The following is a 19,772-nucleotide window of genomic DNA, read 5'->3' on the forward strand; positions in this document are numbered from 1 at the left end:
AAGTACTAAAAATGGCAGGTCTTACCCAAAAAGGCATAAAGTACCTGATGATATTACATATCTTATTTTTGTATGGTCCCACTGCTGAACAGCTTTAACCATATCCCCATCACATAATGCACAGTCTAAGTGTTCTTAATAACAAAGTTGTGCCGGGCGGTGGTGGTGCACGCCTTTAAGCCCAACACTTGGGATGCAGAGGCAGGCGGATCTCTGAGAGTTCGAGGCCAGACTGGTCTACAAGAGCTAGTTACAGGACAGTTAGGGCTGTTAGACAGAGAAAACCTGTCTAGAAACAAACAAACAAACAACAAGTTGCATGACTGAACAGATGTTAATTCAGCATGCATCAGAATCGTTGGTAGGGGTGTTAAAATACACTGCAAAGACCCTCTGACCAGAATTTGAGATTCTTTAGGTTTGAGTTAGGGGTATGTGAAAAACATAGAAATATCTTTACTTCCCATCTTTTATTTCCAAGAGTCATATAACAAACAAATTAGTTAGAATACTGCAGACATCGCTGTGGGGTATGTGGGGTCCATTGCAGCTTTAACAAGTGGTTGCTGTCATGATGGTCCTGTGGGAGGAGGGGAGCTGGTTACCAACTGAGGCTGGCAGTTCAAGTGGACTGTTGAACTGAGCAGAGGGCATCAGGAGCAGTAATGGCGCTGTGGATAAGGGGACTCATTCTATCCCCCCAGTTACTTTGACAAACAAGTGCCTGACACCTGAGAGACAGACTGGATCCTGGTAGAAAAACGCGGCTAAGAAATTGCCTTGACTCCTTTTGTACTAATCTGCATGAACCTCTGTATCATTTACATGGCACGCAGTATCATTTCAATACTACTGTGATGTTTATTAAAGTTTGACAAGCAATTCGAGCACTTTCAAGACCTACATTGTTCAGGTCAGAAGTTTCTTCAGAGTCTGGTCTATCTCACCTGTTTGGCACTGGATATTTACAAGTGCTAAGTCCATGGGATCACTTCCTACATGTCTCAGATTTGCTGGCCTTTATTGAAATCCCTTCAGTAGTGGAGGGATGCTTTTGTGAATATGAGAGATTATCACCTAATGCTCAAGAATATGGGTCTCTTTTGCATCTTGTTTAAGCTCAGTGGCTCTTAAGTTTATTCACTATAAAAATAACCGTTCATGTTGAACAGCACCCAAATGCTCCCAATTCTCCATGATAAGTAGGCAGATCCTAGGTCAATGTACATATGACTAGATCCTAGGTCAATATACATATGAGTACAAACTATACCACAACTCTTGAGTAAAAATAATGAAGAAAACTTGGATATTTCCAGTACACAGCAAAACAACAAATAAAACCAGAGTATATCTAACCCAAAGACTAGTAGCTCTTAAATCAAGGATCACAGTAAGATCTCTTCCCAACAAATGAAACAGTAAAAAACAAAGCCTTTATAAAGTTGTGCAAGTTCCCCAAGAGTAAACTTGATCTCTTTTGCATTTCACTTCTATATAGCATGAACTGAGAGAAAATTTCTATTGCAGACAATTTAGGAAGATACGATAAATTAATGATGGATTAAAATTATATATGAGGAAAAGCCAAAAAAGTAGCATGTATATGACAGACAAATTAACAAGGGAAACATATAAACATTCATTTATACCATTTACATGACATAAAAACCTACTAAATTGTGACTCAAAGCAATATGGAAACCCCTAATTTGTTTTTTTTTTACGAGATAACATGACTATACTAAGTGTGTATGATCTAGTGGTTACAAACTGGGACATTTTTAGCAATTCATGTGCAGCTTCTTTCCCATGTCCCTGCATCTCCAGAGATAGAGTTCTTTCTTTATTCTAGGTATAAAGAAGGGCATCTGGTGTGTCTCAGAACCTGGGGCCAAAGATCATTTGATTGATCTAGGTTTTGTTTTTTATTCAAATGCCAAGGAGGTATGTTCTGAATCCATCAGAGGTAAACTTTTGTTTACTTAAATTGTGGGGTAAAGAAGTCCAAGCTCACTTCTGAGTTTAAAAATCCCACCAATCCCCAGGCTTGTCTGAAGCTCAGGTCTTAAGATGCCACCAATTCTCTCACTGAAATTCTTCATCCTGAAAAACTCTACCCACAAAAAAAAAAAAAAAAAAAAAAAAAAAAAAAAAAAAAAAAAAAAAAAAAAAAACCCTATACAAGCCTGTCTCCTACTCAGTTCCCCACTGCTTCTCACTCAATCAGAGGCAGCCACCCTCTAATGTCTTTGCAATAAATCTCTTGTGAGGTTTGCTGTGTGGTATGAGTTTGTGGTATTCTTTGACACCTGACTGCCAGAATACCTTTCTCCTCAGAGCTGTAAAACATAAATTGCACAAGGGTTTTTTGTTAATGCTATCTACTACTGCAATCTGAATTCAATTTTGAGCAAGTCTTAGCTATTCATTCTCAACTTGTGGGTCATCACTCCTTTAGAAAACCTTTATTTCCAAAAATATTTACACTGTGATTCATTACAGAAGCAATATTACAGTTATGAAGTGGTAACGAAAATAATTATGACCTTAACATGAGGAACTGTATCAAAGGGTCATAACATTAAGAATGTTGAGAACCACCATTTTTGTGTAACCTAATCTAAGCATAGTAGCAGTGTTCTTGCTTTCTCTAAGCATCCAGGATACTGTGCCATATTTTGTCAAAGTATAAATTTTTAAATATGATCTACAGTGAGTGCAATAGGAGAGAAGAGCGGAATATCTTATCATCTTTGCACAATCTTTGGCATATTACAGTGATGCTGTGGGAGCTCCTTCAGCTCCATAGCCTTTAAGACAACAGCCCACCTGGATGTGAACTCTTATACTATAAATGCATCTGTAAAGCTTAGGCTTCCAGCTGCTAGATTCAATTTCTGTTTCCTGTTTGTGTAGAGGACTGTGATCTAGGACAGTGATCTGTGAGTCTCCCCTAAATAAATAACCCTTCATTACATGGGATTATTTTGGAACTTCCGTCATCACAATGATATCTTAAAAATAGTAGGGGTCAAAAGTGACTAATAATACCAAATTATTGTATGATAACTATTAAGTTTCTTAAATCAACACTTAGTAAAAGGGAATGAGTAATAATCATTCCTAAGTTAGCAAGATGTATAGGAAAGATGGTCGGAGAAAAAGTTCACTAAGTCCATCATTAATCTCTTTTGTGTTTTCGCCGTACTGGTGGGTGCAGTGCATCAGAACCGACTCAGGGTTAAACTGAATCTCCCTCAATTTATATGCAGGTCTTTCAAATATATCCTATTAAACACAGTACGCCACTGAACCAGCACACAATACATCATATATTGAAGGTCCTACAGTTTATTTACACATGCCGTCGGAATAAGGGTATTTTGGGGGTATGTTAGAGACCTAGTCTAGAGCTAACAGAACAGGAAAGATGATGAGACAGGTTCAGGATAAAGGCAGTATGCTATGTGCACACCATAGAAGCTCTCTCGGGAGAAAAGTCGGCTCTGGAGTTGCAGCAGTCTTCAATAAAATCAACAGGAGGTTTTTTTCGTTTTGTTTTCTCAGAGTCAAGGACAGAATAATCCTGACCAGTCAGGTCTCCTTTGGACTAGTTGGCCCCACTGAACTGTCCAGGGCAAGTCAGCTGGAGCCATCATCGCGGGAAGTCTCCAAACTCTTCCCGCCAATGCCGGTTCCCGCCCCCCTCCCTCCGTAGACTGCGCATGTGCGGCGTCCATCCCTGCGCGCCATGGCGGAGACAGACGCTAACCTGTTGCGCCACTTTCCGCTGCTGCTTCCTCAGAACCGGGAGAAAACAGCGTATGAGGGATTCATTTCGGCTCAGGTACCCCGCGGGGTCATTATCTCGCGCCGGAGCCTGTCACTCGCTGTGCAGCCCGACCCCAGTACTCCGAGGCCGGCTCGGGGCAAGCCTGGCCGGGAAGCAGTGCGGAGGCACTGCGCTTGCGCGGTCGCTGTGGGCGGGGCCGGCGCTTGTGGGAGGGCGGGGCGGCTCGCAGGTCCGGGCCCGAGGTGGGCGGAGAAGTGAGGTCGGTTTCCTTGGCTGAACCCTTCCCCGAGTTCCCGAGTTCTCTTACTACACCACATGATCTTGAAATTTACAGAGTGCTCTGGGTTCATTATTAAGAAGAATATAAAAAAAAAAGTCCTAAACCCATCATTTTGTAGTTGAAATCAAATCCTGGGAAGTTTAGAGAGGCCAAAGACCTCGGCCGTGATGGCATCAGATAACCTGGAAACTGGCAGTTTTAAGAAAACAATCTCATTTCCCGCCTCACCATGGTATAACAAATTAGGATTTCGAGAATAGACTTCTCCTCTAAATACTAACCTCAACTGCGTGTAACTCTGCCCTGAGTGACAGGAGTCGTAATTGCCATGTCTGCTGAGGTCTCCTTAAAGCAGTCTCTAGAATATTGAGCACATTATCAGGTCTGCTGCAGAGTGAAACTTTTCCTGCTCCCTAAGCATTACTGGGAGTTGAAAAAATGTTGTGTGGTGAGTGAACACACAGGAAGGTTCTATTTTATTGTCATAGAAGGAAAATCCACCTTTTCTTGCTTAGTCGCTGAAATATCAAGTTACACTGTTTTCCAGTTTCACAGAGATGTTCAGCAAAGTTCATGTTTTGTTATGTGTGCGGTGTTGGAGGTTGACCCTGGACTAAGCAAATGTGGGACAGGACGGGCAGAGCAAGGGTTTTATGACACGTGTATATATGCAGTAGTACTTTAGGAAACAGTCACAGCCATCAGATTTAACTGGAAACAAATTAGCCTTTGCTGTAGGCAATTTCTCATTTTTATATTCCTTCAAGTCTCGAATAATGTCTAAAAACTATCCAGCATAACCAGTTTTATCCAGAGTGTGATTGTGGCTGGTTCCGTACACACATTTCTTTACCCCCTGAGATTAAATCATAGACATAGTTCTTGCATCTTTATCTCTGAACAATTTAGCATTCATTTCATAAAAGCAAGAGTCCATTCAGCCCTAGCTTCAGTACGCTTACTAAAACTGCTATCTGATGTAATTTTTCCGGGTGTATTTAATTCTTATCTCTTTATTTTGGAGGAGTTTTAGTCTGTTTTTATTAACTTGAATTTTTATTTTTAAGCCTTCTGCTTATTAAGTTTGATGTTTTCTCACCATTAAATTCTGGTAACGCATTTGAGCAGGTGCACCTCAGAGAGTGCTGTGTTCCCCTCGAGTTTCCAGAGCTGATATTCATAAATCAGTCACCAGACTGGAGTGACTTCTGCCAGATTTTCTTTTGTAATTAAGAAGTACTTTTTTGTGTGAGGGTCTTTAATCCATTACACATTCACACACCTACCATAGAGTTTTGATCCTTGGCTCTTGGTTCCAGTCAGTTAATAACAGTGATTGGTGGCAAATGATTATTTCCCAACACACTTATGCCTTCTCCACCACTCATGCTGTTCCCACTACTCTTATTCCTTTCCCACTCTGCCATGCCTTTCCCACTCTGCCGTGCCTTTCCCAACTCTGTCATGCCTTTCCCAACTCTGCCATGCCTTTCCCACTCTGCCGTGCCTTTCCCAACTCTGTCATGCCTTTCCCAACTCTGCCATGCCTTTCCGACTCTGCCGTGCCTTTCCCAACTCTGCCATGCCTTTCCCACTCTGCCGTGCCTTTCCCAACTCTGCCATGCCTTTCCCAACACTGCCATGCCTTTTCTAACTCTGCCATGCCTTTCCCACTCTGCCATGCCTTTTCTAACTCTGTCATGCCTTTCCCACTCTGCCATGCCTTTCCCACTCTGCCATGCCTTTCCTAACTCTGCCATGCCTTTCCCACTCTGCCATGCCTTTCCCACTCTGCCATGCCTTTTCTAACTCTCTCATGCCTTTCCCAACACTGCCATGCCTTTTCTAACTCTGCCATGCCTTTCCCAACACTGCCATGCCATTCCCACTCTGCCATGCCTTTCCCAACTCTGCCATGCCTTTCCCAACTGTGCCATGTCTTTCCCAACTCTGCCATGCCTTATCCATCTATGAATTGGCACTTTGCTAGAAGGGATAGCTCTCCCATCTTACTTCTCTTTGACTGACTGTGTGGTTGTGACTGTTACTTCCTTTGTTTTGTTTGCACTGTCCCAAATCAGCCAGCGACAGCACAGCTTCTATTTGTGGGTTTCCAAGGTGTTGCCTTTGGTGTTGCTATTCCTCATCTTGCTCTTATGAAAGTACTGTGTAGATGCTTACATGTAGTCTTTCATCACTATTTTTGGGAGCTTGTATAAGTTTTACTTCTAGTTCTTCATTCAGGTTAAGTTAAATGGAAGTGTTTCCACATTTTCTAATTTCCGTCTTCATTAGAACTTTTAGTTTTGCTACACCACAATTAGTATTCCGAATAAACTATCCACTTGTGGAACTTATGGATACATTTTCGGTGCCGTAGCAGCCAGTTTTTATGTGAACAAATTATTTGTGAATAGAAGAAAGATGTTTTCCCTATTATTAGGCATTTTTTCTCTTGCATGAGCTTTGGTAGTTTGGGTGAGTCAAGGAATTAACTCTCTCTCTCTCTCTCTGTGTGAGTGTATGTGTGTAGGAGGTCAGAGGTTCACACTGGATGCTTGCTTCCATAAGTCTTCACATTGCTTATTACGGTAGCGTCTCTTGCTAATTCCAGTGAGTCTCATTAGCCATCTTGTCCCTGAGGTCCTTTGTGTTTGCCTGGGGAGAACTGAGATTGTAGGCAGCTTTCATCTGGGCTCTCAGGAACCCAACTTCAGTTCTTAGGTTCCCAGGGCTTGCCACCCTTTCAGCTGATGGCCTTAGGGCCTGTGCTGCTGACCTCATACTGGTTACCTCTTGCCCTTCATGTTTCTGACCCTTAAAACAAAAGGGCAGACTAATTATCCATTTCTGCAGATTAGGGATTTGGAAGCACCTTGGTGGGTGAGTCCTGCTCAGGGTCTCTCCTGAGCTGCCAAAAAAGATGCTTGCCAGGACTTGACTGTCTGAAAGTAAAATAGTGGCAGAGAAGCTGCTTTCAAGATTATTCACACAGCTATTGGCCAGAGGGCTCAATTCCGGATCTCATGATGTGTGTGAATGCCACCATGAGAGGGCAACTAGTTCCCCCGGATTTTGCAATCTGTGCTGTTTTGTATTTGTGTCTCTTGATTTTTCTCCCCATCATTGGCCTTATTTTTCTCCTTTGAACATGTAATGTGCTTTGTTTGTATGCCCCCTATGAATGTTTTTTCTTGTCAGCGGTAGTTGTCACTTGAAGAGAATCCAACTGTTTTAAGGTTTCCTTTTATTTTTGTTAAACACAAGCAGAGATTAATTTGGCTGTGCCCATGAAGCAATACTTTTCTAGGTACTGTATTTAATGGCTCTTGTATGACAAGGATTTCTCCGTTGGTTGGTTGGATTGTGCCAGGGTTGAGTGAGCTGGAAGATTCCTTTGTAGACTAGGTTGGGGAGTTAGGTCTGTAGTAGAAGCTGTTTAGTGTGTGCAAATCCAAGGGTTCTGTCCTCAGCTTCCTCCTTCCAAAACTAAATTGCTTTGCATATTCTTTGTGTATGTCTCCTAGCCTTCATTACTGCCCTAGAAGCCTCATTTTTAAGCCTTTCCTTTAAAATTGCATTATTTATTTTGTGTGGATGTGCATTTGTGGATGTGCATACACGTGTGTGTATGTGCATATGTTTGTGCATGTGTGCGTACGTGCAAGTGTATGCATGTGCATTTGTGTATATGAGCATTATACAGGTACATGCTAGCTACAGTTGAATCTGGGGATCAGGGGATAAGAGGGAGGTGGTTCACTCCTTCACCATGTGAGTAAAGGGAATGGAACTCACCAGGCTTGATGGCATATTCCTTACCCACTGAGTCATCTGTCTGGCCCCTTCTCCTTATTTTTAAATTTTGATAATTTTTTTTCAGACTGGGTTATGGTGACTCATTTCTCTCATGTAAACTTGCCTGTTTTAATGTGGTGACTCTGAGAAAGTGGAGTTAGGCTATGACTGTAAATACTCTTTTCAGTGGCTCCTATTGTGTGTATATTGGACTTTCTCTGGTGCATCTTTCTTCATCTCTATTTTTATTTTTTCATGGTCATTTGGCGTTTTTCTTGCTTTTCTTCCACTATTAAGAAGTTGTGTCTTTGTCTATCTCCATCCATCGCCAGATGAAGCTTCTATGGTGATATGCAAGATATTCATCAGTATGGCTATAGGAAAGGGTCATTTCAGGCTTCCTCTCCTCAGCTGCCCAAGGAACTAGCTGTGGACATCTCCATGGATACCTGGGAACCTCTGTAGAGTCAAGTCTCTTGCTAACCCTAAAATAGCTCCCTTAATTAAGATATCTTCTTCCCTGCACCCCTATCCACCCTTCCTCCATCCCAACCATCCCATTTCCCCAGGGTCTCCCCATCCTCCCCTCCTCACTTTTCTATCCACATCTCCCCATCACCCCTTACCGCCACCCTACCCCCACCCCCAAGATCCCAATTTTTGCCTGGCAATCTAGTCTACTTCCAATATCCAGGAGGATAACTATGTTTTCCTTTGGGTTCACCTTCTTATTTAGCTTCTCTGGGATCAGGAATTATAGGCTCACTGACCTTTATTTATGTCTAGAATCCACTGATGAGTGAGTACATACCAAATTCATCCTTTTGGGTCTGGGTTACCTCACTCAGAATAGTGTTTTCTATTTCCATCCATTTGACTGAGCTCCCAAGGCCCAAATGAGGAGCTGAAGGAGGGAGAACATGAGCAAGGAAGTCAGGACCACGAGGAGTGCGCCCACCCACTGAGACTGTGGGGCTGGTCTAATGGGAGCTCACCAAGGCCAGCTCAACCAGGACTGAAAAAGCATGGGATCAAACCGGATTCTCTGAATGTGGCGGACAATGAAGGCTGACTGAGAAGCCAAGAAAAATGGCACTGGGTTTTGATCCGACGGCATGTACTGGCTTTTGGGGATGTTTAGATGTTTGTTTAGATGCTCACCTTCCTGGACCTAGATGGAGTGGGTTGGACCTTGAACTTCCCGCAGGGCAGGGAACCCTGACTGCTCCTTGGACTGGAAAGGGAGGGGGAGGGGAGTTAAAGGAGGAAGAGGGAAATGGGAGGTGGGGAAGAGGCAGAAATTTTTAATAATAATAATAATAATAATAATAATAATAATAATAAATAATAATAATAGCAGAAGAAAGAAGTTGTGTTTTACCCTGTTCTTCCTTTGGCATCTTTGAACTTACTCTCATTGTAATGTCATTTTGATTTGTTTAATTTCCTTCCTGAGTTTAGTCAATAAGTCCATTGCTTCCTTCAGTTCTGGGCCTTGATTTTTTAGACATCTTGGTCTTGAAATGTTTATTTCCTGACACCATAGTCCTTGTTCTAATTAGCATGTTTTCCTGGGTCTGTTCTCCTGGGGTCCACCATCACCTGAGAGACTTTGCTTCTCACTGCCTGTGTGTTGTAACACCTTTAGGCTGGGGACACAGATCCTTGAGCTTGTGAGTGTTTTGCTGTTTGCAATAGTTTGTGAAATTTCTGATTCAAGAACACCCTCTTCTGTTGGTGAAGGAGAGTGCAGTCTATTTAATGGATCATATTTTTGGGGGGGGAAGCGAGAGTGGTGATATGTGGTGGGCTCTTATTTTTGTCGTCAAAGTTTAAGTTTCCCATTGTTATTTTTTTCTTTCTGATGTGCAGTTTCCAGAGGGTGTTTCTACCCAATATTCTTCCTACTGTGAAATGTTTTCAGATATCTTCTTGGCTTTCTTTTCCCTTCTTTAGAATAGTATCTCACTGTGTGGGCCAGACAAGCCCCGAGCTCCTGATCCTCGTCTGTTGCCTTTCTGAGGGCTAAGAGCACAATCCATGGCTGCCCATTGCCCCCTCTCCTTGAGTATTTGGTTCTTATTAGCTCTCTTATTTATTGTCACTGCTCTCTTCTTCCAGAATTCTTTGTTATGACTTTGCACTTAACTCTAATCCCCTCGTTCTTTCTTCTTTGATATTGTTTTATTTTAATGATACTCCTGACTCTCTGCCGTTGGGCCCCAGAAGGAGCTCTACTCAGAAGTGATTTTCCTTCTGAGTAATTACAAATTTATTGTGTTCTCCGACTTCTGGTTGCAAGTGTGGGATTTTTGTCATTTTTTTCTTGTTTGTATGATTAATCACTCTAGTTTTTGGTAGGATGTGTCAGGACTTTCAGGGGTTAGACAACTTGCTGTGCTTTTGTTGTCTGGAAGCTCGAAAATCTGCTTTTTGAGAAAGAACATTACTACTTAGTTGCTTTAACTACAGAAAGTCTAGTTGTGTGTGTGTGTGTGCGTGTGTGTGTGTGTGTGTGTGTGTGTATTTTTTTTGAAAAGTCAAGTATTGGCCCACTTAAGATACTTGACCTTTTACAGTGACTGGATTTCCCAAATCTGGGACTTTGACTTTTATTCTTCCAGGTAAAGCTGAATTGCTTTTACTGCTTCCCTGTACAATGTGCATTTCATCTCGCTCTCAGCCCTATGTGTGGGGTGCCTCTGAAGTTAGGCGAAAGTTACTACATAATACCTGTTAGTGCTTTAATGAAATAGTGAATTATTGTTACTTGACCTTTTGAAAAGGTCAGTAGTACATTTTGTTTCATTTTTTTAAAGGACATTTAAATGTAATGAAAGTCAGAACTGTAATATTACCATGAAAGTAAAGGTTATGGGGTACATTTAATTGTGTTCCACTGTTTTCGAATCTGCTTGGAGGGAGTCTGCTAAAATTCCACATGGTAATTGTTTTTCAAGAATTTTATTACTCTTTTCATTTTATATTGTTGGAGTAAAAGATTACATTTCTGTTTGTCTTTTCCTGCTTATTTTTGCTCAGATTTCACATGTATCATCCTATTTAAGCTGCAAAGTTTAAACTGCTTATCTGTTCACTTTTGAAAGAAAGTAAAACCAAATATATTTTTCAGAGATCCATATTTTCCTTTCTGTAGACTCTTGAGGGAAATTTTGTATAACTAGTGAATATTTGAATTTAAAAAGTTAATATACTACTTTTTTATTTATTGAAGGTTAATTATATAAATTGTTTCAGAGTGCATGTTGGAGCGTGTGTGGTGTGTGTGTGTGTGTGTGTATGCGCACAGGCACATGCATGTGGTGGTGTCCATATCTGCTTTGGTGTGTATATGTGTGTGGTATACACATGTATGCATGCTCATGAACATGTTTATGTTGCAGAGGACGTTAACTGGCCTCCTCTGTCATTCTCTGCTATTTTGAGACATGCTCTCTTATTAAACTTGGAGCTAGATTGGAGGCCAGCAAGCCTGAGAAATCCACCTACCTTCTCATACACAGCACTGGGGTTACAGGCTTCTTATGTGGGTGCTAGGATTTAAACTTCATGCTTGTGCAGGAGGCTGTTGACCAGCTGAGACATCTCTTCAGCCCCTAAAATTATCTGTTATGTCTAAATGCTGAGGTTATATAACACTGTATTTTTATTTTATTAAAACTTAGAAATTACAAACTGAATTATATGGTAAATTTTTTCTTCCTCATTCATAGCAACTTGAAGCAATATTATTTTTAGTGAAATTATACTTTAAGAAATCCAGGTCCTGTCGTAATGTTCTGTGTTTTCCCGTGTGTGTGTGTGTGTGTGTGTGTGTGTGTGTGTGTGTGTGTGTGTATCTGTGTGTATATAGTTGCTTATATTTTTAAAGTTTAAAAATTTAACTAAACTTGATATTCTTTATAAATATAGGACAATATTTATATAGGACATATAGGAAAATATGTTTTGTGTAAGTGAAAGAAGTAAATTTGTACCTTTCTTTTCCACAGGGAAGCGACTTTCACCTTAGAATAGTGCTGCCTAAAGATCGGCAACTGAAGAATGCAAGGTGAAGTGGCGTTTCCTTCCATCCGTGTGTTAGTGGAGTAGGTGGCCTGATGTTAGATGGTTCTGCTGACGAGAGTTTAGCTTGAAGTATTTATCAAGATAGTGCCAGTGTCCCTGAACATTTCCGCTTCTTCCAAAGCAGTTTGTCCTTTGCAAACCACTGCTCAGTGACTTTTCAAAGATAACACAGAAATTCTCTTTGTTTTTATCAAAGGCAGTAAACAGCAATTGTGTATACTTCCCTAACAAGTTCTGAGTAGGGATTTAAGGGGCCATTACGAAGGATTAGAAGACTTCTGAAGCATTCCTGTGATATTTATTGCACACGCATAGTCTTATAATTTGGAAGAACCATTCTGTCGTGTTGGTCCTGGTATGCAGTGTCAGGAAAATTGCCTGTCTCAGAAACAGCTCTTCAGAAGGTAGGGCACACACTTCAGTTCTGCTTTTCAGAGCCTCTGAGTAAAAGAAAGCAGAGCTGTTTAAGAGTAGAAACACAGGGATTTTATGACTGATCATAGGTAGAGGTAGCTTTGGGTTTTGTAATGCATGAGTGGGGAAAAGGAAATCGAGAATTACAAATTGCTGTGTAGAAAAGATAGGTCAATCTGGAAGGAAGAATCATGGAGTTCTAAAGCTGATTTGTACTTAAGCAGTGTAATTCCTTGAGGAGAAAATATACGAAGGATAAACTAGGAAGCACCACAGTAAACGCGTAATTAATTAGAGACCAAGTTGGTGGCAAGGGATGGGGAAGTATTGGTGGGAATGCTGTTGGCAGAAGGACAGTTGCGAAGACTACTTTTCTATTAAGAGAGGAGATAGAGTGGGAATGGAGTTTAACAGACTAGAGGGAATGGTGGTGGGCCAGAAAGGATGTAGTTTGGAAAATCCAGACTTTATATTTTTTTCACTTATTTATTTATTTGTGGTTTTTCAAGACAGGATTTCTCTGTGTAACCTTGGTTGTCCTGTAGTATCCTGTGTAGAGTTTAAACTTTCTGAACAGCTGTTTCTGAGACAGGCAAGTTTACTGACACTGCATTCCAGGACCAACATGACAGAATGGTTCTTCTCAAATGTTGTTTTAATTTTGGCACAATGGCTGCACCTTAGTCTAATGTTATTTCAGCCAGCAATTACAACTCTGCAGTTGCCAGCCTGTTTCTCTATAGCAGCCCAGCTTCTCAGGCCACAGCCTGGTGGGAATTCTGTTCCTGGAGGCACTGGCCTTGTCTTTGCTGCTAAAGGCAGCTTTAACTAAATCTCTATCATTCTATTTAAAAGTAAGATTTGAGATTCAAATGCTGGGGTGGAAACCTAGGAGCTCAGTGAGGCTGAGTAGCCACTAGCTAACCCTCTCTCCTTTCTTTCCCCCTCCAGAATACCTATGTTTCTGCTCTTCCAAACCAGAAAAGGCCACACCATTCTAAATCCCTCCCTCCTACTTGCTGTCACTCTCTCTCTTCTCTCCTCTGATGCTCTATGATTACTTCCTCTCAACTAGTTGCTAACTCAGCCTCCTGATCCAAGGTATTTTTTTCCATTTTTTTAATTAAATTATATAATTTTACAAATTTTCACCTCCTCCCCTCCTCCCATTTCCCCTCCCCCCCCCAACCCCCCCTTTTCTCCAGTCCAAGAAGCAGACAGGATTCCCTGCCCTGTGGGAAGTCCAAGTTCCTCCCCCATCCATCCAGGTCTAAGAAGGTGAGGATCCAAACAGACTAGGTTCCCACAAAGCCAGTACATACAGAAGAATCAAAATCCAGTGCCATTGTCCTTGGCTTCTCAGTTAGCCCTCCTTGTCAGCCACGTTCAGAGAGTCTGTTTGATCACATGCTCCATCAGTCCCAGTCCAGTTGGCCTTGGTGAGCTCCCATCAGATCAGTCCCATTGTCTCTGTGAATGCGCGGACCCCTCACGGTCCTGACTTTCTTGCTCATGTTCTTCCTCCTTCTGCTCAACTCCAACACAATAAAACTATATACATTAAGAACAATTATCAAGTAAGGATTACATTCACAATGTCCAATCCATTTGTATTTGGAAAATTTAAAGAAACTACTTTATTATCTAGCCTATCTTGGTGAGTCCAGTGTTTTGTATCTAATTTACTTCCTATCCTAACTTGATTTACCAACCCAAAACTATTATTTTAAACCTCAAAATATTTTCTTAGATAAACAATTTAAGCTTTTATGTCTCTTAACTTATACATTTTTTACTTCTTCTGTGAGTTTTTTTCTTCTTAATTTGGTAAAAAGGAAAATTATAACTATAACTAACTCATCTTCAACTTCATCAGAGACCTGAGAAGGATAAATTATTACTTGAGTAACAGAAAGAGCGGAGCAAACAACTTCAAAACTATAGAAATGAAAGAAATAGCTAGCTACCTGGACAGTCACCCAAGATTCCTCTGAAATGTTGATGCATCCATCTTTGGCCCACAGGCCTACTATATGGGACAGACGTTTCTACAAAGTAGGAAATTTGAAGGACTGTCATACCTTGTCATGGCAAAGTTTGGCAGTTGCCTTCTTTTGTGTCCTGCTCATCCAATTTGGATAACTTATTGTCATTAGTCGGGGAAGGGGCAGTTTTTTGCCTAGTAGCTAACTTTGTCACATTGATAACAAACTCCATGTAGAAGTTCTTTTATGCCCATCATCTGTTTTGGAAGTAGATTGGTGCTGCTAGGTGCAAATGTGCCTCATTGTCATGAAAAACCTTTGGTTATTAAAACATCTTAAATGCCATAATCTGTATATCTCTGAAGTGTTTGAAGAACATTTATCTAAAATATATCTCTGTTTAACTGAGAAAACATACATAGCATAACTCAAATTTGATTTTTATAAATGACTAACTACTAACTTGTATTTCTTTACATTTTAAAATAGGCTGCATAGGTACAATACCTTAAACAAGAGTAGAAACATATATATATATATATATATATATATATATATATATATATATATATATATAAAATAACAAAAATAACCTTAAGTTTCTATCAATATACAAAAATACCTTAAAGAAGAGTAGGAACACACACACACATATGAGTAAGAACATATATAGATTATGTTCTCACAAAACTAACATCTTTGTATACAAAAATCTATACCAGTATAAAATATTTGAGATTAATTTGAGTTGCTTTTTAAAGTAGATCCAATAATCTACCCTTTTATCCTTTCCTTTCCATATCCCTTTTTTTCCTTTCAGAAAGACATACTTGATTCCAGCCTCCCTTGTTTAGTTTCCTTTCTTACCATAATCAGTAACAGTTTGTAACCAGCATCCCATAAATGACAGTAAGCATTCATAACCCATGCAGTGACTAAAAACCACTTACCCTAACTCTTGGGCATGTGGATGCCATATTCTTAAAATTACTTCCTGTTGTTTATGGGCAACTTTATCTTTAGGGGACTCTGAGAACATGAGATCATGGTCAAGTCCTAGGAAAACTTGCTGTAACATTGGTTATTCACAGATTAGGAAAGTGAAGGGCTTATCTGACGTCCTGGCTGGAGAATTCTGTAAGGATGGACCATATCAGCTAACCACCTTGAAATTGTCCTGAGCAGTTTATGGTTTTTCATATTACTGGTGTTAGTACAAAAACCAGGTGGAATCATTGTTTTGGGTCCCCATCATTCTTTTGGAGACTTCAAAGGTCACTATTAGGAATGCTCACTGTTCATTGTAGAATACTTAAACATTTTAACTATTATATGCAGCAGATCTCAGAGAGTTTAAAGAACCACAATCTATTATGTATATCTGGTGTACACAGACTTAATTCCTACTGCAAACTCAAGCCCCAAACCACACACAGGAAGCTAGATGAAGACTATTACTAGAGTTAGTCAGTACTCTATATGATCATTTATATCAAGTTTGAATACATGTATGTATATGCATATATATATATATACATATATTCATATATATTCTTATAAATTTTGGGATAATATTTATAGCTTAAGAAAAGTTTTGAAGATTGAAAATAAAACCAAACAGTTATTTGATTAGTGGCAATAGAATAATAGTCCCTTAATTTTGGTTTTTCTTCTATTCCACACCAGGTGTTTCCTTTGACATGAGACAGAGATTTTGGATTTCCCACATACTTTGGTTTAGAGAAGGCGAGAGCTACGCTCCAACTCCAAAGCTAGCTTTAATTTTTAATTGAGCTGTGACTACATAATGACCATTTATCTTTTATGTTCATGGAGAACAGTAGAAACAAATACTTGGGAAGATTTATGAAATTTTACCTGTTTGGAAATGTGATATATCAGTGGACCAATTTTACTCTATTTTTGGTCCACACACTCAGGTAACCAATTCATTAGTTAACAGTTTTAAAGACAGAGCTGTTAGTACTTTAAAAGATCAACAGCTGTTTTGCCCCACTTATATACAATCAGCAGTCAGTGACTGCCTTGATAATATCTTGTAATACCTTTCTCAGAAATAAATATTAATTTATGGTTTGTTTTTGATAATGGGGGAATGTTAGTTTTTGATAATGGGGGAGTGTTTTCCATTGTTACAATGAATCACATTCCCATATATTCATTATTATGTTAGCCACGTATTGTTTTAATTTTCTATATGTCCTTCTGGTCCTATACCCTTGACCCATCTTATACTTTGTTTTACCTGAGATAAGTTCCAATCCCTAGAGGCTGAACATTAACCTCTTGAAGAGGCCACTCCAGATGCCAAAATTCTGGTGAAATAATTGTTACATCTGCACATGTGTCTATGAAACACTCTGTTTCAATGCCATTGATTTGTATTTATTTTGGTCTTTTATTATTTATAGAAATATTCCAAAATACTTGCTTTATGATCTTCTGAAAATTTTGTTTTATCTGTTGAACCTGTTCTGCAATCCAGAGCAGTATGGTTTGTAATAACAGGCAGTAAGTCTTTTCATTGCTTTGTGGAGGGGTTTCCCAATGCTGACAGGGAATGATTGAGCCCAATTTGACATTGAGGACTATGAGAGGCCTACTAAGGTGTTTTCTCTTGGCAATGAGTTATCTTATCTGTCCCATGTTGATCTGTATTCATTAGTTCATTGGCAGCCTTTGCCACACCTTCTACATATTCCAGAAGGCTGGAGCCTTTCATTTTAATTATTTCTAGAAAAAAACATTATTTCTAGAAGCACCTTGTCTGCAATCCCTTTTCAGAAGATCTAGTTTACCACAGTTAAAATATCTGACCTTTTGATTTTTCTTGAAATTTTTAGAAATTTTACTTCTCCTATCCAAGTATCATCACAAGTATGAGATTCAATATCAGCAGTATTTTGGATCCACTCATTTATCGGTGCTGATCTAGTCTTTAAAGGCCTAATCATCCTTTTGCATTGTGAATTAGCATTTTCAGAACCCAAATAGTCAACATTTTTCTAACATCTGCATTTGATATCATTCTATTTGCAGCTGAGGTCAGTTTTTGTAAAAAAAAAAAAAAAAAAATCTGTGAAGGTTTCTTTTGGGCCTTGTGTAATTCTAGTAAGTGAATCAGTCCTCTTTCCTCATTCTTCATTCCTGTCCTAAGCATTCAAAGCTGCTATACAGCATAGATCCAAGGTGTTATCATCAAATATAGACTTTCTTTGCAAATCAGCATACTGGCCTCCACCTAGAGGCTGGTCTTGGGAAATGTCATGACCTCTAGCCCTACCTCATTGTTCTAGAACCCTTGCTTCCTCTCCCCACCATGTTTTCCATCTTAACTGAGGATCAGCTTTCAATACTGTTGTAACTAAATCTTTTCAGTCTTGTGGAATAATTCTGTTCCAAGTTGTTGATGAATCTAACATCTGCCCCACAGATAATGAATGCATATCGTATGAAATAACTGCTTCCTTAAATCTCTTAAATGCTAGCATTTCTACATTATTTCAGTTAACTTCTCTGTCACCTTGGGGTGTCTGTTATCTGGTAGCCATTTGTGTATGGTAATTTGGATAAATTAAGGTTTGTATTCTAATAGCCTTAGGCCACTGCTCTTCAGTTTCATAATACAGTGGTGAGGTAGGTTCTGCTCTAAACTCTCCTCTTTCTGTGTCTAAGTATTTTTGTTACTTTCATTAGTAGGTCTTTTTAAATATTGTGTCTTTATCAATATTAAGTCCAAGACTTGTATATTGTTAAACATTTTTCCTCATTTTTATTAGTAAGTCTTTCTAAAGTCTGTATCTTATGAATCAAATTTTCTTATTTTCACTGGTCTTTCTAAGGTTTGCATCTCGTTAGTCAAATTATCATATTTGGGAAACTTACCAAACCACTTTTTAAAATTAAAATTGTTAGTAATTACAATGGGCATAATGCCAATCCCATTTAAGTCATTTCTCCCTTTATTTAACATTTCAATTTTCAAACCATACTTTGTAGGGCTATACAGGGTCCCTGCATTATAATGGTCCCCATTCTTAATGTGGGAAAGATTTTCTTTTTAATATTTTTTAACTCTCCTCTAAGGATGTCCTAGGTATCTCATCAAATCAGCTGACTTCTCCCTCTCTGTGTACAGTTTCTGCAGTGAACACAAGCCTTTTCTTCAATTTCCAAGTGCAAGCTGCTTTCTGGAGTACTGGCAAGAGGAAGTTGCTTTCTGTCAGTGCTTGTGTGAAAAGGCCCAAGCAGCAACTTGCTGGCATGATTCCTCTGTCCCTGTGTGGCACCCAAAGGTTGTTTTAATTTCAGCAGCCTGGCTTTGCATTAATCTAATGATATTTCATCCAGCAGTTGCAACACTGCAGTTACTGGCCTGCTTTTCTAGCAGCAGCCTTGCCATTCAGGGCAAGGCCTGATCCCACAGGCACCAGCCCTGTTGCTACTGCTAAAGGAAGCTTTCCTAAATCTCTGTTGTTCTGTTTGTAAATAAGATGAGATTCAAAGGCTGGGGTGAAAACTTGTAAGCTCAGAGAGGCTGAGTAGCAACTAGTCACCTCTCATTGCTGCTATCTCTGTCAAACCAGAAAAAGCCATGCCACTCCAAACTCCTCCCTTCTACTCCTGTTTTTCTCTATCTCTTCCAGATGCCCTCTTATGCTCTATGATTACTTTCTGCCCACTAGTTGCTAACTTAGCCCCGATCAAAGGTTAATTTTATTTAATCAATAGAAATCCAAATTTGGGGTTCAAAATGTGGTTGATAACCCCCCACATTCTAACTTAGAGATCCCCGTCTCTGCCTCCCAAGTGCTATAGAATCAAAGGTATGCACCACCACGCCAATCCCACTTATTTTTATTTCATGTATATGAGTGATTTGTTTGTGTGTATGTCTGTGAATGAAATGAATGCCTATTGCCCAGGGAACAGTTATGAGTTACCATGTGGGTCCTGACAGTCTGACCTAGATCTTCTGGAAGAGCAGCCAGTGCTCTTAACTCCTGAGCCATCTATGCACCCCTACCTCAGACTTTTTACGTCTAGATAATTAAAGTAATTCCTTAAAAAAGTTACTGATCTACCAGTATCATGTTCTGAGTTATGGTAAGCTGGGGGTGATGAACTTATCAACACCTATATAATTAAAAGTATCTGTTCAGTTACATTAATCTGTAATTTGAAGAATAAATTGTACACAGCCTTTTTCAAATATATATTTGAGATATTATGATTCAAACTGTGTATTATATCTTTCTACTGTGATGAAGTATCTACTTCAATGGAGTTTTTATTTGAACATGTTATAGTTTAGAAAAGGTATGTTATTAGCATGCTTCTTACTGATAGCTGTTATTTATGTTTGAAGTGATAAGACTTTCAGCAGTGT

At 39.6% G+C, this 19,772-nt stretch overlaps 1 protein-coding gene across 4 annotated transcripts in view; it reads left to right on the plus strand.

The window, feature by feature from the left end:
* Nucleotides 1–3,738: 3,738 nt before the first annotated feature.
* Fancl (FA complementation group L) overlaps nt 3,739–19,772 on the plus strand; it is a 72,989-nt gene continuing 56,955 nt past the window's right edge. For 2 of the 4 annotated variants that reach the window (XM_038324113.1, XM_038324122.1), the window contains exons 1-2: nt 3,739–3,850; nt 11,888–11,946. In XM_038324113.1, coding sequence (XP_038180041.1) covers nt 3,755–3,850; nt 11,888–11,946 — 155 coding nt within the window. In that variant the 5' untranslated portion in view covers nt 3,739–3,754. The remainder of the gene's footprint in view (nt 3,851–11,887; nt 11,947–19,772) is intronic. The other 2 variants (XM_042054829.1, XM_042054830.1) reach the window with 1 other exon arrangement.

The sequence above is a fragment of the Arvicola amphibius genome, chromosome 1, assembly GCF_903992535.2.
Source record: "Arvicola amphibius chromosome 1, mArvAmp1.2, whole genome shotgun sequence".
Classification (NCBI taxonomy): domain Eukaryota; kingdom Metazoa; phylum Chordata; class Mammalia; order Rodentia; family Cricetidae; genus Arvicola; species Arvicola amphibius.